Genomic DNA, 26,684 nt, shown 5'->3' with positions numbered 1-26,684 from the left:
TTTTCTTTTTTGCTGCAAAAATGAGTGGCCATATTTCTTTCTTTTTTTTTTTTTTTTTTTTTTTTTTTTGGCGGTACGCGGGCCTCTCACTGTTGTGGCCTCTCCCGTTGCGGAGCTCATACCCATTCTTGAACCAGTCACTGTGACCATAGACAGATGGAATACTTTATTTAATTGACAAGCCTGGGTTCTAAGTCTACCCACATTATGAGAGTGGTGATGTCCCTTGATTAACAGCTTAACAGTCCTACAAACATCACATGGGAGTTGGGGAGGAGCACTTCTCAAAAGGGTTGCAGAAGAGACTGAAATGAAATAGATACATACTATATTGTATTAGGATTTTGAGAGTCTTTTGAATCTTGTGTTGTTACTTTAGTTTTAAAGGTTGTTTTTTTTTATTCTGCTTTTTATATTATGTTGGAGATCCCTTATACCCCTTTGTGTAACCAGCCATACATTGATCCTGGCTCACTTAACACATATGATTTTGGTTGATAGGTTTACAAGTATTTTGAGAGTGAAAAATGGAAAACTGTAATGCTGAGCTGATATTTGGTTGGCCTAAGGGCTTTAAAATTTTAAGACTGAGAATCAGTTGCTTATATAGTTGGACTTGTGATATTGCCCTATAGTGTGAATTTTTTAATGAAATATCTTGCCTATTGCCGTTAAATCCATTTTGCTGAATGTTTTACAGGAAAACTCTTTTATCTTATAGATGGATATCAATCTGAAAGAACAGGTTGTCATTTTAGATGAAGCTCATAACATTGAGGACTGTGCTCGGGAATCAGCAAGTTACAGTATAACGGAAGTTCAGCTTCGGTTTGCTCGGGATGAACTAGACAGTATGGTTAACAACAATGTAAGGAAGAGAGACCACGAACCCCTCCGAGCTGTGTGCTATAGCCTCATCAAGTAAGAACGTTTGTCTTTCAGTGTCATTCGTGCTGCCTTTGCATCAAAAACATGGTTTATTGTGCCAACTAGGTTACAATTAGTAAACTTGGACCAGGCTACTTGGGAAATGGATTGTTGTTTGCCCATTAAAGGTAGAGATAGGCTAGTCCAAACTTCTGTCTTGTTCAAAAGAATATAGTGAACGTAACTGATTTTTAAAATTGATAATTGTGAATCTTATTCCTAATTTAGCAGGATAATTTAGTAGTCCCATAGGATGTGTGTAGGATATTGGGCTGAACATTAACTAAACATGGTTTTAATTAAGATATTTTAAAATTCTGGACCATGGCTTTATTTTATCGCTTTATCCTACAGTTTGAGTAGGATTCTGGTTTGATGAGTTTCATTTAACCAAGATTTCAATACTGTAAAGTAATAGATTTAGTATTTTATTTATTTTTAAAATTATTTATTTATTTGGCCGTGTCAGGTCTTTGTTGTGGCACACAGGATCTTCGTTTAGTAATATGGGATCTTTTCATTGCAGCACCTGGGCTCTTCTCTGGTTGCAGAGTGTGGGCTCTCTAGTTGTGGTGCACGGGCTCTAGAGCACGCAAGCTCAGTAGTTGTGGTGCGTGGGCTTAGTTGCCCCGCGGCATGTGGGATCTTAGTTCCCTGACCAGGGATCCAACACGCATCCTCTGCTTCGGAAGGAGGATTCTTAACCACTGGACCACCAGGGAAGTCCTGATTTAGTATTTTATTGAAACTTACATTAGATAGTTTCCCTTTCATTAGACGTTATGTTGTTGATCTAGAATCTCTTTACCTTAGAAAAAAACCTTACCTGACACTACATCCCGTTCCATTTATTGCAGCACTTTTCTGTTCCCTTCACAGTATATATTTTTTTTAAATTTGCATGTTTATACACCCACATGTTTGAACATAAGAGGTTTACAAATTTATATTGTAAAAACCTTTTTCCCACCCCATCTTCCATCTGCTTAATTTCTGTCTTCCTGAACAAGTTTATCATTTAGTTCATATTTATGCAAAAATGAGTCAATATAGATACTTTCTCTTATCCCTCCTTTTTACCCAAATGATAGCATGCTATACATACACTTTTTTCTTCTCCATTTTAAACATAAAATATATTTTATTTTTGGGTCTTCCCTGGTGGCGCAGTGGTTAAGAATCTGCCTGCCAATGCAGGGGACATGGGTCAATCCCTGGTCCGGGAGAATCCCACATGCTGTGGAGCAACTAAGCCCGCGTGCCACAACTACTGAGCCCGCGCGCCTCGAGCCCATGCTCCACAACTAGAGAAGCCACTGCAATGAGAAGCCTGCGCACCACAACAAAGACTAGCCCCCACTCACCGCAACTAGAGAAAGCCCGTGCGCAGCAACGAAGACCCAGTGCAGCCCCCCCCAAAATATATATATATATGTTTTATTTTTTAAAAGCCAGTTTATTGAGGTATGACTGACATATAAAACTATTAATATTTAATGTATAAAACTTGATGACCGCCTGCCGATGCAGGGGATACGGGTTCGTGCCCCGGTCCGGGAGGATCCCATATGCCGCGGAGCGGCTGGGCCCGTGAGCCATGGCCGCTGGGCCTGCGCATCCGGAGCCTGTGCTCCGCAACGGGAGAGGCCACAACAGTGAGAGGCCCGCGTACCGCACAAAAAAAAAAAAAAAAAAAAAAAAAAAAAAAAAAAAAAACTTGATGAGTTTGAGATAAGTATACATCTGAGAAACCATCACCACGGTTTTTAACATAAACATACTCATTGCCTCTAGAAGTTTCCTTCTGCCCTCTTTATTTATTATTTGTGTTAAGAACACTTAATATAAGACATACCCTCTTAGCAAACTTTTAAGTATACAATACAATGTATTGTATATGTTAACTATAGGCATTGTACTTTATATGTACATTTTTCTGTATCTTGCCTTTTCACTTAACAATATATTTTGGAGATCTTTCCATATCAAGACCTAGAAAGCTTCTCAGTTTTAAAAAAATAGTTGTCTAGAATTCCATTGCATGGATGTACAGTGATTTATTTAACCAGCCTCTGATAGTAGATATTGAGGTTGTTTTACAATCTTTTGCTATTACATTGCTGTAACGAATAACTTTGAACGTATGCCCTTTCATATGTCTCGGCGTATATCTATAGCAACATTTTTAGAAGTGGGATTCTTGGGTCAAAGCATAGATCTACATGTAATTTTGATAGGTATTTTTTAAAAATTTACACAGTAGATGGGTGAGTGGAAGACTAATTTATACTCTGACCAGCAATGTATGAGAATATGAAAGTTGTTTTTTTTCTAACCTGATGGGTGAAAAGTATCCCAGTGTACTTTTCATTTACATTTTTCTTTTTTTTTAAAAAAATGTATTTATTTATTTAGCTGCACCAGGTCTTAGTTGTCGCACGTGGGATTTTTGCTGTGCCACATGGGATCTTTGCTGCGGCATGCGAAATCTTTAGTTGCAGCATGCGGGATCTAGTTCCCTGACCAGGGATCGAACCTGGGCCCCTGCATTGGGAGTGCAGAGTCTTAACTGCTGGACCACCAGGGAAGTCCCTCATTTACATTTCTCTTAATGTGAGATTAAGCATTTTTAAGGGCCATATATATGTCCTTTTCTGTCAACTCTCTGTTGACATTTCTGTCCTTTTTTTGTTCTTGTTTTTATGGTTCTTTTTCTTATTGATTTTTAGATGTTCTTTGTAAATTGGCCCTTTGCTTGTGATAAGAGTTGCAAACATTTTCACCTCCATTTTGCTATATGCTTGTGTCTTTCCTTGTGGTATTTTTACCATGTAGAAGTTTGTCATTTCTATTTCACAGCATAATTTGTTGAAAGAGTTGTCTATAGTTGCTGATTCTGTTTTCTCACTTCCCATTCTTTCCTTATCCATCCCAGTAGTGTTGCTGTCTGCATAATTCTACTGAAACTGTTCTTATCAAGATCTCCAATGATCCAGAGATTGCTAAGTGCAAAGGTTATTTTTCTGTTATTTTACTTAGCCTCTCAGCATTGGTGGATACTGTTGACTACCACCTCTATGGAAAGTGTTTTTGTCTTATCTTCTGTGGAATAATAGAAAATATGTATTCAATATATTGGTCTCTGTCCCCAGTTCCTGGCACAGAAGTCCTAAAACCTTTATAATTTCCTAAGTGATAAGAGCACTAAGAGCATTTTCTGTTCTACTATTTCATTTTTGGCCCCAGTTCCTGACAGAGCTCCTAAATCCCCTAGGATTTCCTGGATGACAGGTCTGTCTTTTGTTCTAATGAGGTGATGGATTTGTGGGCTCCTGGATGGGTCTGGTCACTAGAAAGACCAACACATGTTTAAAAGCTTGGAACTTTCAGCCCACCTCCCCTCTGGGAAGAGGAGAAGGGCTGGATATTGAGTTAATGTTCCATCATGTCTTTGTAATGAAGTCTTCATAAAAATACCAAAAGTACAGGATTCAGAGAGCTTCTGCATTGGTGAACACACCTATGTACTTGGAGTGGGGTGCACTTCACCTCCACAAGGACAGAAGCTTCTGTGCTTGGGACCCTTCCAGACCTCACCCTATGTATCTCTTCATCTGACTGTTGTTAATCCTTTATTATATAATAAACTGGTAAATGTTTTCCTGATTTCTGTGAGCTGTTCTAATAAATGCTCAAACATGAGGAGGGGGTCTGATTTATAGCTGCTTGGTCCGAAGCACAGATGACAACCTGGACTTTTACAACTGGCATCTGAGGTTGGGGGTGGGAGGGACAGTCTTATGAGACTGAGTGCTTAACCAGTAGGGTCTGTGCTAACTCCAATTAGTGTCAAAATTGAATTGAATTATAGGACACCCATCTGATGTCTCAGAGCATTGCCTGTGTGGGAAAAAACCCCACATACGTGCAGAGACCAGAGGTGTTAGAAGTGAAGTAGTGAGTAGAGCAGACACACAGGAATGTGTTTTCCTAGACGGCTTCCATGACATCTTCTGGTTTTCCTCCTCCTCACAGTTCGTTCTTTCTCAGTTGCTTTTGATAGTTCTTACTTTGTTTGATGTCTAAATGTTGAAGTACCTCAGGGCTTGGTCTTGGGACCTCATTTCTTTTCTAGTTCTGCGCTCTCCTTAATTTACATAACCCTAAAGCAGTGCAAATGAGGCCTGAATCTGAGTCTGTTCCAACCTCTCCCTGGAATGCCGTTTTCATATACCCAACTGTACTTTCTATCTCTGTTTGGATATAAAATTTCAACTTTCCAAAACACTCCTTTCCTTCCCCTATGTACTCCCCCCCACCGCCCGTGTCTTCCTTGTCTAAGCAAATAGTACCAACCAGTTCCTCAAATCAAAAATCTAAGTATTATCCTTGATTACTGCCTCACCTCATCCAATTCATCAGTAAGTTTTATAAATGCCACCTACACAATATATCCCAAATCCTTCAATCTCATACCTGTCATCCCAGAATCATCCCTCAACTAGAACAGCTGTAACAGCCTCCTAATCGGTCTCTCCTTTCATTTTTGTCTTTCTTCTATAATCCATTCTGGCTTATAAACTGGAATCATCTTTTAAACACTTAAAATATCTCTCATTTAAAATTTTCTGTTTAAAATCTTCCCATTGCACTCTGAAGAGAATCCAGACTTTTTATCCTGGCCCAACATGATCTGATTCCTGCTTATCACTCTAACATTGCTCATACCATTATTCCTTTCTGCCCATTGTGGTCCAACTACATTGGCTTTCTTTTGGGTCTTTAAATAAGCAAAATTTGTTAAATCACCTGAGGATCTTTGCACCAGGTATTCTTCTACTTGGAGTACTCTTTTTTCCCTGATCCTCCCATGACTGGATACTTTTTGTATTCAGTTAGAATATATGTCACCTCAAGAAGAGCTTTCTTGACATTCAAATTAAAGTAGCAGTTAGATTACATTAATCCAGTTTATTTTCATTATATCACTGTCACTACCTGATATTGTCTTGTTCATGGAATTGTTCCTGAGTTTATTTCTGTCTCTCTTAGTAGAGTCTAATTTCCATGAGAATAAGGACCTTGCCTATTTTATTTACTGCTGTGTTTCCACTATCCAGTATAGTGTCTGGCATAATATAGGCATTTAAGCACTCACTGAATGTACAAATGTCTCTGTGTGTGTGTGTGTGTGTGTGTGTGTAAATGAATATATTTATATATTTTCTAGCAATTCTCTTTTTTGTGTTAATATTTAACACTATAATCTTTTTATTAGGCTTTAAATTATTTATTTATTTATTTATTTATTTATTTATTTGATTTTTGGCTGTGTTGGGTCTTCGTTGCTGTGCGTGGGCTTTCTCTAGTTGAGGCGAGCATGGACTACTCTTGGTTGCAGTGTGTGGGCTTCTCACTGAGGTGGCTTGTCTTGTTGCGGAGCACGGGCTCTAGGCACGCGGGCTTCAGTAATTGTGGCAGGCCGGCTCAGTAGTTGTGGCTCATGGGCTCTAGAGCACAGGCTCAGTAGTTGTGGCATGCAGGCTTAGTTGCCCCGCAGCATGTGGGACCTTCCCGGACCAGGGCTCGAACCCATGTCCCCTGCATTGGCAGGCGGATTCTTAACCACTGTGCCACCAGGGAAATCCCTATTAGGCTTATTTGTATTTCCTTTTATGTGCATTTGGGATAAGCTCCTAAGACCTGACTGTCAGTTGGAGAGACAAACAAGTAAAGCAGTGTGAATCCACAAAACACAAATGGGGAACCACATGCATCTTTCTCTTTTTTGAGTAAAAGCTTACTTTTTTAGCTGTATATTTATTTTGCAATGTGAAACATGCATGCTATTTAAAATGTGTCTTGGCCTTCCCTGGTGGCGCAGTGGTTGAGAGTCCGCCTGCCAATGCAGGGGACGCGGGTTTGTGCCCTGGTTCGGGAAGATCCCACATGCCACGGAGCGGCTGGGCCCGTGAGCCATGGCCGCTGAGCCTGCGCGTCCGGAGCCTGTACTCCACAACGGGAGAGGCCACAACAGTGAGAGGCCCGCATACCGCAAAAAAATAAATAAAAAATAAAATAAAATGTGTCTTAATTAATCCACATATATGTGCTCAGAGCTTCAAGGAATACAGATCAATGTATTACATTTCTCTTTGCTCTGTTGAAGTAGTGCACATAAGGCTGATACTGGTTGATGGAATTGTTTTATTTTATTACAGTTGGTTAGAAGCAAACTCTGAACATCTTGTGGAAAGGGATTATGAATCATCCTGTAAAGTATGGAGTGGAAGTGAAATGGTCTTAAATTTACACAAAATGGGCATAACCACTGCTACTTTTCCCATTTTGCAGGTAAGTTTTTTTTTCTACCTGTGAAATTTATTTAGTGAATTAGAAATGACTTAGTAGTGAATGGTTAATCCAGAGTAAAAAAAAAAAAAAAGTAGCAAGTTAATTGTTTCAAAATTTTATTATGTAAGTTTGATAATCTTTAAGTGATGGCATAAATTATGGATGAAAAAATAGCATTATTAGTTTGAAGGATATACGACTTAATTAATACAGAATTAATTGCTTTATTTAAAGCTAAAAGAAGTCAGTATTTTTAGGTTATAAATATTTTGTCAATTATAAAAGTTAAAAATTTGGAAAATAAAAAGATAAGAAATTCATGTTTTATTCTCCTTAACTTAGAGGTTATAAACCTGGGTATATAGAGATTATGGGTGGGCTGTGGGATACTGTGAGCCTTATGAAATTACATTCAAAATTTTATGAGTATTTACTTTTGTACATTTTTCTGGATAGAACCTTCATGACTTACATTATTCTCAAGAGTGTTTGTTTGGGGTTGTTTTTTTGTGTTTTTTGCATGTGAGAATGTTTTTACTTTCTCTTTTTGTTCTTATTTATTTATATTAATTGACTTTACTTTTAAAGTGGTTGTTATAGGTTTATAGAAAAAGTGAGCAAAAAGGACAGAATTCTCATATACCACCACCCCCAACCACACACATATTCACAGATACTATAGATTCTCTTATTATTAACATCTTGCAATAGTAGTACGTTTATTACAATTGAACCAATATTGGTTACATTATTTTTAACTAAAGTCCGTAGTTTATGTTAGGGTACACTTTTTGTGTTGTACGTACAGTTCTTTGAGTTGTTATGAAAACATAAAGTCACGTATCTACCGTTAAAGAATCATACAGAATACTTTCATTGCCTTAAAAATCTTGTGTTGCACTTATTCATCCCTTCAACATGCTTTATTTCCTCTGCTGAACCTCTGGCAACCACTGATTTTTTTGTTTTTCTGACTCCATAGTGTTGCCTTTTCCAGAACGTTATATAGTTGTAATCATACAGTATGTGGTCTTTTTAGACTGGCTTCTTCCACTTAACAGTATACATTTAAGGTTCCTCCATGTCTTTTTGTGGTTTGATAACTCATTCCTTTTTATTTCTGAACTATGTTTATTGTATGTATGTACCACAGTTTGTTTATCCATTTACCTACTGAAAGACATATTGGTGGTTTCCAAGTTTCGGCAATTATGACTAAAGCTGCTATAAACATTTGTGTGCATGTGTTTGTATGGACATACTTCCTGCTCATTTGGATAAATACTTAGGAGCACAATCGCTGGATTGTATGGTAAGACTATGTTTAGCTTGCAATAAACTGCTAAACTATCTTCCAAAGTGATTGTACCATTTTACATTCCCACAGGCAGTGAATAAGAGCTCCTGTTGTTCCACATCCTTGCCAACATTTGGTGTTGTCAGTGTTTTCAATGTTAGCCATTCTAATAGATATGTAGTAGTATCTCATTGTTGTCTTAATTTACATTTCCCTAATGACATGTGATGTGGAGCATCTTTTCACATGCTTATTTTCCATCTACATATTTTATTTGGTGAGGTATCTCTTCAGATATTTTGTCTACTTTTTAATTGAGTTGTTTGTTTTCTTATTGTTGAGTTTTAAGAGTTCTTTGGGTATTTTGTATACAAGACCTTCATCTGATACGTGTTTGCAGATATATTCTTCCAGCCTGTGGCTTGTTTTTTCATCCTATTAATGGAGTCTTTCATAGAGCATAAGTTTTTTGTTTTAATAAAGTTCAAATTTTTTTCTTTGATGGATCCTGCTTTTGGTGTTGCAACTAAAAATTCATCACCAAACCCAAAGTCACCTAGGTTTTCTCCTATCTTTTCTTCTACAAGTTTTATAGTTTTGTATTTTACATTTAGGTCTGTGGTCCATTTTGAGTTAATTTTTGTGAAGGGCGTAAGTTCTGTGTCTAGATTCATTTCTTTGGATGTAGATGTTACTGTCACCATTGGTTGAAAAGACCATCCTTTCTCCATTGGATTATCTTTGCTCCTTTGACAAAAGATCAGTTGACTATATTTGTGTTGGCCCATTTCTGGGCTCTCTATTCTTTTCCATTGATATACTTGTCTGTTACTTCATCAGTTCCACACTGTCTTGATTACTGTAGCTTTATAGTAAGTCTTGAAGTCAGGTAGTGTCAGTCCTCTGACTTTGTTCTTCAGCATTGTGTTTGCTATTCTGAGTCTTTCATCTTTCCATATAAACTTAGAATTGAAACTGAGGCCCTGTGGAGCTCCTGGGCATGGAGGCCTTTCTGTCCCCCATTTCTTGTATATAGGGAACTGACTCCAGCCACCATGACCTTCCCTGGGTTCCAAAGGGCAGATTGGAACAGTTGCTAGGGAAGGGAGGGGATGCAGAGACAAGGGAGGAGAAGCCAAGAAACTACCGGAGGCAAGATTAAAGGAACCAGAGAAGCTAATCAAGATTAGGAGACCAGCTGAGACGAGATCAAAGGAGTACAGGCTCTGCACACACCCTAATCTTGTCAGCAACCCCATCCTTGAACTATTGCTATAAAACCCCTCACCAAATCCTCCGGGGTGGGGGACACAGTTTTTCAGGGGCATGAGCCTGCTGTATCTCCCTTTGAGTGGCAAAGCAATAAAGCTATCCTCTTCTACTTCACCTAAAACTCTTGTCTTCAAGATTCAGTTTGGCACGGTGCACAGAGACCGAGCTCTCTGCGTCAGAATCAGTTTGTCAGTATCCACCAAGTAACTTGGTGGGATTTTGATTGGGACTGCATTAAATCTGTAAATCAATCTGGGAAGAACTGACATCTGAACAATACTGAGTGTTCCTATCCATGAACATGGAGTATCTCTCCATTTATTTAGATCTTTGATTTCTTTTATCAGAGTTTTATAGTTTTCCTCATATAGTTTTAAAGAGGTTTTTGAACCAAAAAAGGTAAGAACTGTTGCTAACATGAACTAGCATTATGGGCATATGAGTATTAAAAATATATTTTAGACTGTACTTATAATTTTTGCCCTGAATTTTTAAAGTGTAATGTATCATAAGTAGTTTTTCATATGACACTTTTTCATTTTTTTGCATAAACTTTTTGCATTCTAAAGACTTTTCCTATCAACAGTAAAATGGGTTAAATAAATTGTGGGGTATTCATACAGTAGACTACTATACAGCAATTTACAAAATGAACCACTGGCACCACAACCATATGAATGAATCTTACAGACATAAAGTTGCATAAGAGAAACCAGCACAAAAGAGTACAAACTGTATGGCTTCATTTTTATGAAATTTAAGAACAGACAAACATAATTATGCTAATAGAAGTCAGAATACTGGTTACCAGTGCAGGGGTAAGGAGTAGTTTGGGCTGAGAAGGGACACAAGGGAACTTTCTGGGATTCAAGGGATGTTTTGAATCCTGATTTAAAATCACACACACAGGTGTGTGTGTGTGTGTGTATGTGCTTGTGTTTAGTGACCTATACACTTAAGATTAGTGCACTCTATAAAAAATGTACAAATAAAATATATGTCAAAGGAAAAAACTTGGAAAATACAGAGAAAGGTACAGAGGAAAAATAAAACTTGTTAACTTAAAAATGATTATTATTAACTTTTAGATTTGTGTCTACCTATGTCTTCTTCTATGCATATATTCCCTTAACATAAATTTTTGAGATGATACATATTTATTTTTACCTCTTCATTTAGTAATATGAGTACTTCCCTATTTTAATAAAAATTCTTTCGCATGATTTTTAGTTGCAGTGTAGCGTTTTTGTGAGTGCACATATTCTAAATTATTTGACTAATCTGGCATTTGAAATACAGGTTGTTGCCAGTTTTCCCAGAATAAGAAAAGGTTCTGATATGAACATCCTTGAAAATATATATTTGTATGTATCTCTGTTTCCTTTATATATGGTAAATATTAATTCTTCGTTGCTTATTGTATTACATGTATATTCTTCTATCTATGGTTTGTTTATGGTTTTTTTTATAAGTTTTTTAATTTTAGTGCATTCAAATGTATCATTGTTTTTTTCTTTTATGAATTGTGGTATTTGAGTTTAAGCAAGCTTTTCTTACGTTCTGCAACATTTTCTTCTAAAAGTGTTAAAGTTTTTTTTAATAAGTGTTTTCAATCAGCCTGGGATTCATTTTTGTTTATGTTGTGAGATATGTAATCCATTTTATTTCCTGTATGGATTTTCTCAGCATCATTTACTAAATTATCCATCCATTTCACTCTGATTTGTAATGCCACATCTGCCACATATCTGATTTTCGTTTATGTATATGCTTATTTCTGGACTCTATTGTGTTCTTTGATTCTGTTTATTTAAGTTATCCTATTTATTAATCACTGTAGCATTAGAAAAATGCTGATGCATGGTAGGGCATATCTCCTCACTTGATTTTCCTTTGGAATGATCCTGGCTGTTCTTCGCCTTACTCTGCCATCTGAATTTTAGACTTAGCTTATAAATTTCTATGAACAATTCTATTGGAATTTTGACTGGAATTGCATTGAATTTATGGATTAATTTAGAAAGAAATGACTTATGTACAATATGAAGTTTTTCCATTCGTGAACAAGATAGAATTCTAATCATTTATTATCTTTCTATATATCTTTCAATAAAATTTTATAATTTTTGAAAGTCTTAGGTACTTTTGGTTAGATTTATTCCTGAGTAAGTTAAAGTTTGTTTCTTTTTCAAATGGTATAATTCAAAAATTGCATTTTCTAATTGTTATTGGTATATAAGGATGATAGTTGATTCTTATAATCAACCACTTTGTTGGACTATCCTCTAGGTTCATCTGTAGATGATTAAATTTTCTATGTAGACAGTCATCCTGGCTATGAATATGACTATTTTCTTTCTTTCCATTTCCTTCACATTTTATTCATTTCTTACTTTGCTAGCTTAAACTTTCAGTACATGGTTCATCACAGTAGAAAGACATCCTAATCTTGTTGCTTACTTTAAAAGGACTGTATTACTAGTATTACACCATTTAGCAATATGTCTGCTGTATTTAAAAAAAATTTTTTTTAACAGTTAGAGATACAGTTCACATGCCATGAAATTTACCCTTTTAGAGTATACAATTCAGTGGTTTTTCATGTAGTCATAGAGTTGTGCAACGACCACTGCTGTGTAATTTCAGAACATTTTTATCACCTCAGAAAGAAACCTTGTACCCATTAGCAATTAGTCACTCCCATTGCCTCCTGCCCCAGATCCTGGAAACCACGAATCCACTTTCTCTTTCTGTGGATCCACCCATTCTGGACATTTTACGTTAATGGAAGCACAATATGTGGTGTTTTGTGCCTGCCTTTTTTCACTTTGCGTAATGTTCTCAAGGTTCATCTATCAATACTTCATTCCTTTTTATTACCAAATAATATTACATTTTATGAATATACTGTATTTTATTTATCCATTATCAGTTGTTTCTACTCTTTGGCTGTTATAAACAATGCAGCTATGACCATTCATAGACAGATTTTTGTGTGGACATGTATTTTCAGTTCTCTTGGGTATATACTTAAGAATAGAATTGCTGGTCCATATGGTAACTCTATGTTTAACATTTTGAGGAACTGCCAAACTTTTCCAAAGGGGCTGTACCATTTTACAATTCCATCAATAATGTATGAGGATTCTAATTTCTTCCACATCCTCACCATCACTTGTTATTATCTCTTTTTTATTATAAACTTCCCAGGGGGAATGAAGTGGTATCTTCATGTGATTTGATTTTCATTTCCCTAATGACTCCTAATGCCAAGCATGTTTTTCAACTGCTTATTGTCCATTTACATATCTTCTCTGGAGAAATCTATATTCAAATCCTTTGCCCATTTTGAAATTGTGTTGTCTTTTATTGACTGTAAGTTCTTTATGTATTCTGGATATGAACAATGTATTGAATATATGATTTGAAAATACTTTTTCTCGGGGCTTCCCTGGTGGCGCAGTGGTTGAGAGTCCGCCTGCCGATGCAGGGGACCCGGGTTCGTGCCCCGGTCCGGGAGGATCCCACGTGCCGTGGAGCGGCTGGGCCCGTGGGCCATGGCCGCTGGGCCTGCACCACGTCCGGAGCCTGTGCTCCGCAACGGGAGAGGCCACAACAGTGAGAGGCCCACATAACGCAAAAAAAAAAAAAAAAGAAAAAAGAAAAGAAAATACTTTTTCTCATTCCATAGATGCTGTAGGATTTTTAGTTATTTTTAAAATTAGGTTAAGGAAATTTCCTTTGATCTTAAGAAATTCATCAGTGTGATTATTAAATTTTTTACAAGTTAATTTTACCACAGTAACGTATGAACATAATTTAAAGATCAATTACTACCATCAAGAAAAGCATTCATTTGCGCCACTCCTCTGTCCCAATTTTCATGCTCGGTGGCTCTTTTAACTCTTATAGTGGCTTCCTCTGATGTTTAACCCCAATTTTCTAAATAACGTGGATTCTGCTACTTTCGAGTTTTCAATTTTTGATATTCTCTATTGACTTCCTATTAAGTATGATGATGATTTAGCTCCTTTACACACACACACTTTTCTCTCTCTCTCTCTCACACACACACACACACACACACACACACTCATACTCACCCTCTCTTTTCCTCTCTGTCCCTCCCTTTCTCCTTTTCCTCCCTCCTTCTTTCCCTTTCTTCACTCTCCATTTTCTCAGCATAATTATATTACTATTCAGTGTGCATATCATTATGTATATATATTATCATAGTTTATGATAGTCATCTCATGTAACTTACTTGATTAAAGTTTTAATACAACTCTAGGTTTCTGTGAGGTAATAATTACCTGTCTGTGTATGTGTGTGTTTCCCCATTTGCTTAGTTTTCTATTTGTCTATAAACCCAGCTGTCATTATTTAGGTAACCTAGCCAGAAGTAGCCTTGGAGTTGTCTCATGGTTCAATATGTAGAATGTCATTCAGTCCTTTTGTTTTTACTACAGTACCTTACCTTCAGGAGTTCAGAAGTTCCGTAGTTTTATAGAGTAAATTGCCAGTTGTCTGCCAGTGTTGGAGAGGAATAGTAGCCTTCTTGTAAGGTGTTTCTCAAGGAACTTGATTTTTTAAAAAGAACAATTTAATACTTGTTTTTCATTAGTATCATTAATAATTTGTAGTGCCTAATGTTTTTCCAAGTTCATGTTGTCTTTTTTGTTCTTTGTTTCTTTTTGGAAAATATATTTGTATCCTTTAAAGTTTTGTTCAGTAGAGACTAATTTTACTTTTTTAAATGTCTATTATTTCACAATATATCTGAATATTGAAATTTATCTGTCTTATTTATCTTAACTATTTTCCCATTTTATTTTCATTGAACACACATTTTATTGTCAAACATCAGAGTTGTCACCAGTATCTTTTATTGCTTCAATATTCAGGGTTTTTGTCTTTCACAATCTGGGAAAACATGCTTTTCTGTTTTATTATTTTGTCTTAATGTCCACACTTCTATCTGTATTTAAGCTTACGAGCCATGTAAAAACTAATGAGCCAGTTAGCATACATTTTGTATCTAGCATGTATTCTTTCTTTGAGTTGTTGTTTTACTTTTGCTTGTCACATAGTCATATTATTCTCAGCATCAGAGTACTCCCTGGAAATAATTCAGGCATTTAAGTGGCATATCAAATCTTTTAAGCTTTTTAAAAACTATTTGGTACATTTTTATTTAGTTCATTGCTTTTGAAAGGCACTGAATAAAACCCTAATTGCCTGAAGAAGTAATGAACCTCCTAAATGTGTAACTTCTTATTTAAGTCTTTGAAGAGAATTTAAGAATATATGGGAGTTCAAAATATATTGTTAGCATTTGTGTATTAATGTTTGACTAAAATTTCAATGTATATTTCATTTGGGTTTTATTACAGTTTTAAGAATTTTGTTTTCCCCCTCTTTCCCTCCCCCACCCCCCGTACACTTAATATGGTAATTCCTTATAGGGACATTTTTCTGCTATCCTTCAAAAAGAAGAAAAAGTCTCATCAGTTCATGGTAAAGAGGAGGCAAGAGAAGTACCTGTTATTAGTGCTTCAACTCAAATAATGCTCAAAGGACTTTTTATGGTGCTTGACTATCTTTTTAGGCAAAATAGCAGGTAAGTGAAGATAATCTGGTCTGTATTCTTCCTCTTAAAAATATTAGCCTTATTGGGTGCTAGTATGTGTTTAATACCTACTAATTTTATATGAGTACATGGGATAGTGATAAACAAGTGGTATAAATATTGCTCTTACTTACTGGCACAGACTCAGTCAATTGATGTTAGTTTTTATTAATGAAAATGAGTATTGAAACCAGTAAATAAATACAATTAATTAATTCAGCATTAAAGTCCTCTAAGACTAAATTTAAGTTTTCTTTTAAGTATAATCTAGATGTTTCTTCCAGTGTCAGAAAGTCTCTCTTATTGTGTAAATCCTCTATTTAATGAAATGTGGGAAATGAAAAGCAGTCAACTCCCCGCACACTACTCCTTAAGTTATAGTACTACCTGGTTCCAGTATTTTTTTAAGTGTTTTTTTATGGTAAAATATACACAATATAAAATTTACCATTTTTAAGTGTACATTTTAATAGCATTAAGTATGTTCACAGTGTTGTACAACTACCATCACTGTCAATTTCTAGAACTTCTTCATCATCCCAAATAGGAACTCTATATCCATGAAACAGTGTCTTCCATTTCCCTCTCACCACAGCCTTTGGTAACCTCTATCCTACTTTCATCTCTATGGATTTGCCCTTTCCAGGTGTCTCATATAAGTGGAATCATACAATCTAATGTTTTCAAGGTTAATCCATGTTGTAACATATGTCATTCCTTTTTATGGCTGAATAATATTCCATGTGTATATATCACATTTTGTTTACCCATTCTTACATTGATAAGCATTTGTGTTGTTTCTAGCTTTTGCGTATTGTGAATCAGGCTGCAGTGAACATTGATGTACTAGTATCTGTTTGAGTGCCTGCTTTCAGTTCTTCTGGGTACATACCTAGCAGTAGAATTGCAGGATTATATGGTAATTCTGTATTTAACTTTTTGAGGAGCCAGTGTGCTATTTGTCATAGCAGCTGCACATTCTAGATTCACATAGTTATGCACAAGAGTTCCCAGTTTCTCTACATCCTTGCCAATACTTGTTATTTTTTGCTTTTTGGATCATAGCCAGCCTAATGGGTATAAAGTGGTATCTCCTTAAGGTTTTGATTTACACTTCCCTAATGACTAGAGATGTTGAGCATCTTTTCATGTGCTTATTGTCCATTTCTATATCTTCATTGGAGAAGTGTCTACTCAAGTCCTTTGTCCATTTTTAAATGGGGTTTTTGTTGTTGAGTTGTAGGAGTTATTCTGCATATTAATCCTTTATCAGATATTTGCTTTACAAATATTTTCTCCCATTCTGTGGGTTCTCTTTTCACTCTCTTGATAGTATTCTTCGATGTACAAGTTTTGAAATTTTGATGCAGTCCAATTTATCGATTTTTTTTTCTTTTATTGCTTGTGCTTTTGGGATCCATTGAACATAGCCAAATATGATGTCATGAAGATTTTCCCCAATGTTTTCTTCTAAAAGTTTTATAGTTTTTAGCTCCCAGTATTTTTATAAAATTCCCTCCACATAGTGCAGGGTTCCTGACTTGAACTTTGAATTCTGATCTCTCTAAGGGTAAAATTAACAGTCAGTATTACCGTGAGGACATGGTAGAGAATACCAAATTTTATTCTGTTTAAGTTTAGATGTTTATAACCTCTTATTGAGAGAAATTATAAGCTGGATGGGATCATGGAGATCATCTGGTTTAGTACTTTCATTAAAAATAGATGAAGACTGAGATCCACATTTCAAAGGAACTTAAAAATTAGTTTCCTAAAATTTCAGTAAAAATTGTCTTTCTATTTTCTCATACAATAAAAAAGTTTAACCCACTTTTTAGTTTCTTTAACAATAATACTGTTAACTATTTTATAACTAATGATGTAACATAGAATGCAAAGAGCTCTGAACTAGGAGTTAGGAGGCTTACATTTTAATTCTGGCTCTGCCATGATTTATGTAATGTTTGAACATAGGGATGGGAAGTGATAAAGGGTGATATTTAAGTGATATCTAACCTCTGTAAGGGGGGACTGACTCTAAGGTTTAATGCCTTATTTCTATCAGGATTACTGAATTTTAGTGGTGTGTGTTGTTGGTGGGGGACAATGTTATCTAAAATTTTCCCATTTAATTACCATTTTATTTTTATTTAGATTTGCAGATGATTATAAAGTCGCTATTCAACAGACTTACTCTTGGATAAATCAGACTGATACTTCAGATAAAAATGGGTTCTTGGTTCTACCAAAAAATAAGAAACGTTTACGACAGAAAACAGCAGTTCATGTGCTGAATTTTTGGTGCTTAAATCCAGCTGTGGTAAGCTTATCATGCTGTAAATGACAATTCTGTCTTCTTGCTCAATACCAACAATTAAATAAATGTGCTTGACTGTTTTAAAGATGATTTTATGTATCTAATGTTGTTTCCTTTTAGGCCTTTTCAGATATTAATGGCAAGGTTTGGACGATTGTTTTGACATCTGGGACATTATCACCAATGAAATCCTTTTCATCAGAACTTGGTGTTACATTTACTATCCAACTGGAGGCTAATCATGTCATTAATAACTCACAGGTTAGGTTTTTTGTTGTTGTTGTTGTTGTTTTTGAAGGCTCTTAGTCTTTTTACCTCAGTATAATTTATAAACAAATTAAAAGGTAACTGAAGTACTGGCAAACAAATCCTGATAGGAAAGTCAACATTTCAGTTTTAGAATAAAGGAAAATTTGTCAGCTACTTGGTAGTGTCAACAAAAGGAAATACGAATAAATAGCATTCCTTCAACCCAGTGAGTAAAAATATACACTTTCAAGGCAAAGACCTTATTGCAATTTCCTTATTTAAATAAGTTTTAAGTTTTTTAATGAAAATGAAAAAGAAAACAAAAATTCAACTTTCTTTTTTTACTGTAGTTCCTAATTGTTTAATTATTTGTGTTTTTCTTTTCCATTAAACTATGGTATATCCTTATTCTAATTTTTACATCCTCATCTTTCCACTGCACCTAGATTAATACCTGGTATTAGTTAGCAAGTGTTCAGCACGTTTGCATATCTGAAATGAATTAAAAATATTCTTATGAATCCTGTGACTTAAGATTTTAATTTTATTATTTATTTATTTATTTATTCGTTTGTTTTTATTTTTGGCTGTGTTGGGTTGTCATTGCTGTCTGTGGGCTTCTCTGGTTGCGGTGAGTGGGGGCTTCTCCGTTGCAGTGCACAGGCTTCTCATTGTCGTGGCTTCTCTTGTTGTGGAGCACGGGCTCTAGGCGCGCAGGCTTCAGTAGTTGTGGCGCACGGGCTTAGTTGCTCTGCGGCATGTGGGATCTTCCCGGGCCAGGGCTCGAACCTGTGTCCCTTGCACTGGCAGGCAGATTCTTAACCACTGCGCCACCAGGGAAGCCCAGATTTTAATTTTTTATAACAATACAATGTAAATGTTACTTTAATTTTCCTAAGAATGTTTGGATTGTCATTTGTCAGTCTGCCTTCTATTTCTTTTTAGGAAGTAATTTAAAGTGGTTAGCTACATGCTTAATACCACCTGTGGGCCTAATACAATTCTAATTCTTTATAAAGAGCTATAGTTTTCAACCAAGAAGTATTTTTGGAAATTACTGCCATTTAGTAGGTGAGAGCCTTGAATGCTAAACTCCTATATAACCAAGGATTTTGCTTTCCAAAATCCAGAATGCTCCTGTATAGAAACATTGCTATAAGCAGTAGCAAAGGAAAAATATATGTTGCACATTTTCAGGATATTTTCCTTAGAGGTTCAAATACATATGGAAAGTTATTAGTAAATTCAGCATATATTTTTTCAAAAGAATGTTATTATAGGTTCTGTGTTCTCAATCTAGTGCACAAAAGCCCGTTTAACCTGTAATGTCGCTAAATAATAATTAACAATAATAATAATGCTAGTTCAGCTGGATTCTGTTATATTTCCCCCAACTTTTAAAAAGTTTATTTTTTATTTTAATCGTGGTAAAAAACATGTCATAAAACTTACCATCTTAACCATTTTTAAATGTATAGTTCAGTTTTGTTAAGTATATTCACACTGTTGTATATAACCAATCTCTAGAGCTTTTTCATCTAGCAACACTGAAATTCTATTCTTAAACAACAATTCTCCATTCCCCCCTCCTCTCAGCCCCTGGTAACCACCATTCCACTTTTTGTTTTTATGAATTTGACTATTCTAAATACCTCATGTAAGTGGAATCACAAGGTTTTTGTGATTAGTTTATTTCGCTTAACCTGGTGTCTTCAAGTTTCATCCTTGTAACATGAATCAGAATTTCCTTCCTTTTTAAGGCTGAGTAATATTCCAGGTGTGTGTGTGTGTGTGTGTGTGTGTGTGTGTGTGTATCACATTTTGTTTGTTCATTCATTCCTTGATCACCCCAAATTTTTATTTAAAAAATTATAACTTGAAAAATGGAAAAAATAGCATTAATATAGTGAATATCTTTATATCCTTAACCTAGATTCATCAGTTCTTAACATTTTGCATCTGTATATATATGAGACAAATGAAGAGAAGAGTAATATTGCAAAATGTTGATGATTACATTAATTTTGGTTATGGTATTAGAAAGTAATTTGTAGACATAGTGACACCTTGCCCTTAATTAGTTTAGCATGTTTCTCCTAAGAACAAGTACATAATCTTGCATAACCACAGTATCATGATCATATCCAAGCAATTTAATATTGATACAGTAGAATCTATATTTTTCCAGATATTCCCAATGTATCTTTTTTTTTGATGATAAATGCATTTCATCATTTATTTAATGTTTAAGCTCTCACACTAGATTTTTACAAGCTGGTGAACACTGACAAATTATTTCTCCCACAGAACTATAACCACATGTTCCAGGACAGTATAAATATATGGTTGAGCTAACGTTAATACTCATCACCATTTTATCTATTACATAATAAAACAAATTGTCAAGTATCCACATATTAAGTTACATAGCTCAAAAGACATAAAACATTAAATGTCTGCTCAATTCATTAGCAGAAACCCACTTTTTTTTTTGGCAAGAGAGGTTGGGAATCACACTTCAAACAAAAATAAGTTGGTAAAGAACTTCAGATAAGTTTGAAAAAAAATTACAAGAATTTCAGAAATGTTATGATTAAGAATTGTTTTAGCTACAATAACAAAGTATTTCTACCTTTTAAAAACATATTTACTAAATTAAAGTACATATTCTACATGTTCTTCACAAGACAAAGGCAACATTTTACTAAAAATACTTAATAGCCCCCTCCCATTCTTTTTTCAGGCCCTCCCTGTAAGTTACACCCCAAAGTGCAAACATTAAAATTAACTGTAAGGCTTTTTGTCTGGAGATGTTAAAGACATGTGCTTCTGTACAATGTAGATTTTCTATAACAGCACAAAATGAGTTTTATAGAAAGACATTAAATAATCACTGTAAGACTTGGTTAATTTAAAAAAAGAGCAAATCTCATGTATACTGGTATGAATGTGGAAGATGTAAACATATCGTGAGCAAATAACCTCATAGGCCCTACTTTCTACATTGGAAATGCTGGAAGGAATAAACCACATAAGGTCCAGAGTTTTCATAGTTCCTGGGATTTTAGTTGTATATCATACTAAAAATATACAAGAATTGTGCTGGGTATTTTGAACCTAGTCTTTCTAAATTTCTTATATATTGATAAGATTCTGGCATGGAAACAGATTTAAAGACATGACTCAGTACTGCATGATTTCAGGAGAGGTCATTTGGTACAAACGATAAGCACATTTTAAATGCTGAACAGAAAGAATCCTTTGCTAAGTGGCTAAGTAGGTTGATCATAACCCAAGCATAGAGGTTGCAATTCTGCCAGGCTTGTGGCTGGTAAAACTGCTTTTCGACACTCCTATGGAAGTTTCATCAGACTTTACCAAGCCAACGTGCTGGCTAACATGTACGACAGATTCCGTCTGTCTAGGTTCCACTTCCAAGCAGTGGCATCAGGCACCCCAGTTTTATTGAATGCAACAGTTGTTTCTATGACCATTGGAGTCTTTGAAGCGCAGCCACATTTTAGGACGATACTTCTCCAAATACAAAAGTTGCTTGCTGTTAAAAGCTCCATGCCGCTTTTGTCTTATGAACTGTACTGCATCTTCATATTTCATTCCACCTTCAATTAATGCTAGGACGACAAGCAATGGACCTCTCCCAAGGCCTGCAACACAATGAAAGGCAATACAACAACCAGGGTCTTAATGAAACTTAATTTTCACAAGACTTAACCAGTCATCAACCATCTGGTTAGATGGTGGTACACCATCATCAAAAGGCCAATCAAGAACATGGATGCCTTCTTTCTCCAGAAGAGTAGTGTCATAAGTTGCTTCACATACTCTTACTATTGTGATAACCGTACTTCTTAAGTTCCTCTATAAATTTGTTTAAAGTTGCATTAGTTGGATTGTGTGTAATGAGAAATCTCATGTTCTTGTAAGTGACTTCCACGTGAGCTGGGCGGTTCATTCGAGCCATGTTAATTTTGTTAAAAAACACTCAATAGGGTTATGAAAGAATTTTTAAAATTGAATACAGAAATGATGCAAATAAACTGAGTCTACTTCAATATACTCCACTTGAAATTCTCAGTGCTTTCGAGTATGAAGTTGGGAGTAATGGGAAATGAAATGGACCTCCTAACAAGAAGCAGCAATTCTTCAATCCAGTAATACTGAGGCAATAGAAAGGGAGTGCACTGAGGTTTACCCCATCAATGTCAGAACTTTTGTAAAAAATTCTCCGTGGATTTCAATTCAACACTTCTGTGTCAAGGTTAGCCACTCTTATGGGGGCTTCTTGGTGGAGTAGTAATGAATTTCTACAGTTCACTTGTCTGCATAGAGGTTGTGCTATGCCTGGCAGTAGTCTCCAGCCGTTCAGAAACTCCATAAATGTGTGACCAAGAACACCACAGAACTGCCTCTCTCTAGCCTGTTCTCTTGGCGTAGGTTTGGTTATCCCAAGAAACGTCCACTCTTGTAGCTTCACTCTCAGGGCACCGAATGCTCCCAGTGTGTCTTTTATACCTGTTTATTTTTCTTATTCTTGATTCAGGATCCAGTCAGGTATTATACATTGCATTTGGTTTTCAAGTCTCTTTAGTTTTTTTTTTTCTTTCTTATTTTAGACTGAAGTATAGTTGATTTACAGTATTAGTTTCAGGTGTACAACATAGTGATTCAAAGTTTTTATAGATTATAAAAACTCCATTTAAAGTTTATACTCCATTTAAAGTTATAAAATATTGGCTATTATCCCTATGCGGTACAATATATCTTTGTAGCTTATTTATTTTATACATAGTAGTTTGTACCTCTTAATTCCCTACCCCTATCTTGCCCTTCCCCCCACTAGTAACCACTAGTTTGTTCTATTTGGGAATCTTTTCTGTTTTGTTATATTCATTTGTGTTGTATTTTTTAGATTCCACATGTAAGTGATAACATACAGTATTTGTCTTTCTTTGTCTGACTTATTTCACTTAGCCTAATACCCTCCGGGTCCATCCATGTTGTTGCAAATGGCAAGATTTCATTCTTTTTTATGGCTGAGTACTCTTCCATTGTGTGTGTGTGTGTGTGTGTGTGTGTGTGTGTACACACCACATCTTCTTTATCCATTCATCTGTGATGGACATTTAGGTTGCTTCCATATCTTTAGCTGTTGGAAATAACACTACTATGAATATTGGGGTACATGTATCTTTTCAAATTAGTGTTTTTGTTTTCTTCAGATATACTCCCAGAATTGGAATTGCTGGATCATATGGTAGTTCTGTTTTTAGTTTTTTGAGGAACCTCCATACAGTTTTCCATAGTGGCTGTACCAGTTCATGTCTCTTTAGTCCTTAAAATAGTTTCCTTGCCCTTTTTTTCTGTCTTTCATGACTTTTTTTTTTTTTTTTTTTTTTGTGGTAGGCGGGCCTCTCACTGTTGTGGCCTCTCTCATTGCGGAGCACAGGCTCCGGACGCTCAGGCTCAGCGGCCATGGCTCATGGGCCCAGCCGCTCTGCGGCATGTGGGATCTTCCCGGACCGGGGCACGAACCCATGTCCCCTGCATCGGCAGGCGGACTCTCAACCACTGCGCCACCAGGGAAGCCCCATGACATTTTTAAAGAATTCAAATCACTAGTTGTCCTTAGGAATATTTTATAATCTGGATTTTTCTGATTGTTTTCTCATGATAAGATTCAAGTTAAAGTGTTTGGTAAGAATACTATATAAGTGATATCATTGCTTCCCATTGTATCATATCAAGAAACACATACTATCAGTTTATCTTATTACTAGTTGATCATTTGGTTTAAAGTTGATTAAACTGGTATCCATCAGATGTCATCTTGCAAAATGTACCTCAATCTTGTATATCATTTCCAAATATAAGACTATTACATTTTTCAACAATCTGAAGTGTTTATATTGTCTTTAGAATACTAATAAAATTTGTGCTTTCTCTTAGTCAAATTAACTATACTAAGGCTAGACCTATGTAAATGTAGAGGAATTGCACATAACTGTAAAATTTGGTGGGTCTGATTTTCTGATTATAGATCTTTGAGCATCAGGGAATTTGTGAAACAGTAGTTCCTGTCATAATTGAATCTTAGAGACTTAACTATAGCAGACATACCAGCCCTCATCTCTTATTTTGGATTCATTTCTGATTTATTCATTTCATTTGTTCCTGTCATCTAACAAAATGTTGTTACCTGCTTAATTTTGTAAAGCTATTGAGGAAATACATAAATATAACCTGTTTTTCTTTCATCCTAAGAGAATTCAGTGGTCTGCCTAAAGTAAAACTTTCATAAATTAAATCTATATATAATTAATTAAAGGTAATAGGAAAAAACCCCAACAATCTAAAAGTAAATTTTCTCTAAACTCATTGCTTGATCTTTTTTTGACATACACATAATTAAGGCTCCCAAATTAAATGCTAATTAGCCTGCCTCATTTAAGCATAACTCTAATACTGACATATTTATATTCTAGGTTTGGGTTGGTACCATTGGGTCAGGCCCCAAGGGTCGCAATCTCTGTGCTACCTTCCAGCACACGGAAACATTTGAGTTCCAGGATGAAGTGGGAGCAGTTGTGTTATCTGTGTGCCAGACTGTGAGCCAAGGAATTTTGTGTTTCCTGCCATCTTACAAGGTAAAGGAATATTTATTTTTTCTTTTGCCTTTAAAAGATCATGTGGCATAACTACCACAAGCAACAGGGGAATTACAGTTTCCTAAACTTCATATATTATTTTACTTGTTTACTAAGATGCTGCCTGATTGTTCTACCACTGTTTTACTTGAAAGTCTAAAAGACTAAAGGTCTTCAAACAGTGTTAGTTATATAAGAGAGCTATTTTTGTATATGTGGTCTTTATTCTTAGGGGCAGGTTGATATTTTCATGATTAAAGGAAAAAACATTTTCACTTTGATAAATTACACTTTTTGAATGTTTCAGTAATCTGAATAAGACTTTCTTTGTTGCCCATCCTTTTTTTTTTTTTTTTTTTTGGAGTATAATTGCTTTACAATGTTGTGTTAGTTTCTGTTGTACAATGAAGAGAGTCAGCTATATGTATACATATATCCCCTCCCTCTTTGACCTCCCTCCCACCCACTTCCCCCCATCCCACCCATCTAGGTCATCACAGAGCATGGAGTTGAGCTCCCTGTGCTATACCAGAGGTTCTCACTAGCTATCTATTAGGTTGGCCCAACCCAATATTTTACGCCTGGTAGTGTATTTATGTCAAACCTAGTCTCCCAATTCGTCCCACCCTCGCTTTCCCTCCCTGTGTCCACATGTCCATTCTCTACGTTTACATCTCTATTCCTGCACTCAAACTAGGTTCATCTGTACCATTTTCCTAGATTCCACATACATGCATTAATATATGATATTTGTTTTTCTCTTTCTGACTTACTTCACTGTGTATGACAAACTCTAGGTCCGTACACATCTCTACAAATGACCCAGTTTCGTTCCTTTTTATGACTGAGTAATATTCCATTATATATATGTACCACATCTTCTTTATCCATTCATTTGTCAATGGAAATTTAAGTTGTTTCCTTGTCTTGGCTATTGTAAATAGTGCTGCAGTGAACATTGGGATACAAGTGACTTTTTTTTTTTTTTTTTTTTTTTTTTTTTTTGCGGTATGCGGGCCTCTCACTGTTGTGGCCTCCCCCGTTGCGGAGCACAGGCTCCGGATGCGCAGGCCCAGCGGCCATGGCTCACAGGCCCAGCCGCTCCGCGGCATATGGGATCCTCCCAGACTGGGGCACGAACCCGTATCCCCTGCATCGGCAGGCGGACTCTCAACCACTGCGCCACCAGGGAGGCCCACAAGTGACTTTTTGAATTATGTTCTTGATTACGCTAAATTAACACTGAATTTCTATGATAAACCCCACTTGGTCATGATGTATTATCATTTTGTATATTGCTAAATTCTATTTGCTAATATTTTCCTAAAGATTTTGGTTTCTGGGCTTCCCTGGTGGCGCAGTGGTTGAGAGTCCGCCTGCCGATGCAGGGGACACGGGTTCGTGCCCCGGTCCGGGAAGGTCCCACATGCCGCGGAGCAGCTGGACCTGTGAGCCATGGCCACTGAGCCTGCACGTCCGGAGCCTGTGCCCCGCAGTGGGAGAGGCCACAGCAGTGAGAGGCCCACGTACCTCAAAAAAAAAAAAAAAAAAAAAAAGTCTGTTCTGCTAGTCTCTGCCTTTTTAGAGTTTTTACTCCATTTAAATTTAATGTAATTATTCATAAGGTAATTTTTACATCTGCCACTTTGCTGTTTGTTTTCTGTATGTTATCTTTCCCTCCATTCCTCCATTACTTCCTTCTTTTCTGTTAGATATATATTTTCTAGTGTGCCATTTACATTTTTCTAGTGTGCTCTTTTAATTTCATTAGCATTTCTTTTACTATATATTTTGAGTTATTTATTTTCTTAATGGTTGTCCTGGGAATTACAATAAACAATTTATACAATGTAGTTTGAATTGATACTAACTTAGTTTCAATAGTATGTTAAAACTTAGATCTTCTATAGCTAGAGTATGTCCCACTTTCTTTGTGCTATCGTTGTTGCAGAGCACAGTAAAAATTACATATTT

The 26,684-nt window shown here is 35.9% G+C and overlaps 1 protein-coding gene and 1 pseudogene across 6 annotated transcripts in view; one reads left to right on the top strand and one right to left on the bottom strand.

Annotated features, from left to right (window-relative positions):
* BRIP1 (BRCA1 interacting DNA helicase 1) overlaps window positions 1–26,684 on the top strand; it is a 181,539-nt gene that overhangs the window by 70,212 nt on the left and 84,643 nt on the right. For all 5 annotated transcript variants that reach the window (XR_014291856.1, XM_082603177.1, XM_082603176.1 and 2 more), the window contains 6 exons: window positions 722–921; window positions 7,149–7,281; window positions 15,316–15,470; window positions 17,634–17,799; window positions 17,917–18,057; window positions 24,549–24,710. Coding sequence is in view for 4 of the 5 variants with exons in the window: in XM_082603177.1 (XP_082459303.1) it covers window positions 722–921; window positions 7,149–7,281; window positions 15,316–15,470; window positions 17,634–17,799; window positions 17,917–18,057; window positions 24,549–24,710 (957 nt within the window). In the remaining variant the exon portion in view is untranslated. The remainder of the gene's footprint in view (window positions 1–721; window positions 922–7,148; window positions 7,282–15,315; window positions 15,471–17,633; window positions 17,800–17,916; window positions 18,058–24,548; window positions 24,711–26,684) is intronic.
* On the bottom strand, window positions 21,469–22,027 carry LOC309793576 (protein tyrosine phosphatase type IVA 1-like; annotated as a pseudogene). Its single transcript has one exon. The product of its transcript is annotated as a protein tyrosine phosphatase type IVA 1-like (transcript).

This window comes from Mesoplodon mirus (genome assembly GCF_964341445.2).
Source record: "Mesoplodon mirus genome assembly, chromosome: 18".
NCBI lineage: Eukaryota > Metazoa > Chordata > Mammalia > Artiodactyla > Ziphiidae > Mesoplodon > Mesoplodon mirus.
This window is presented reverse-complemented; position numbering and strand designations above follow the sequence as displayed.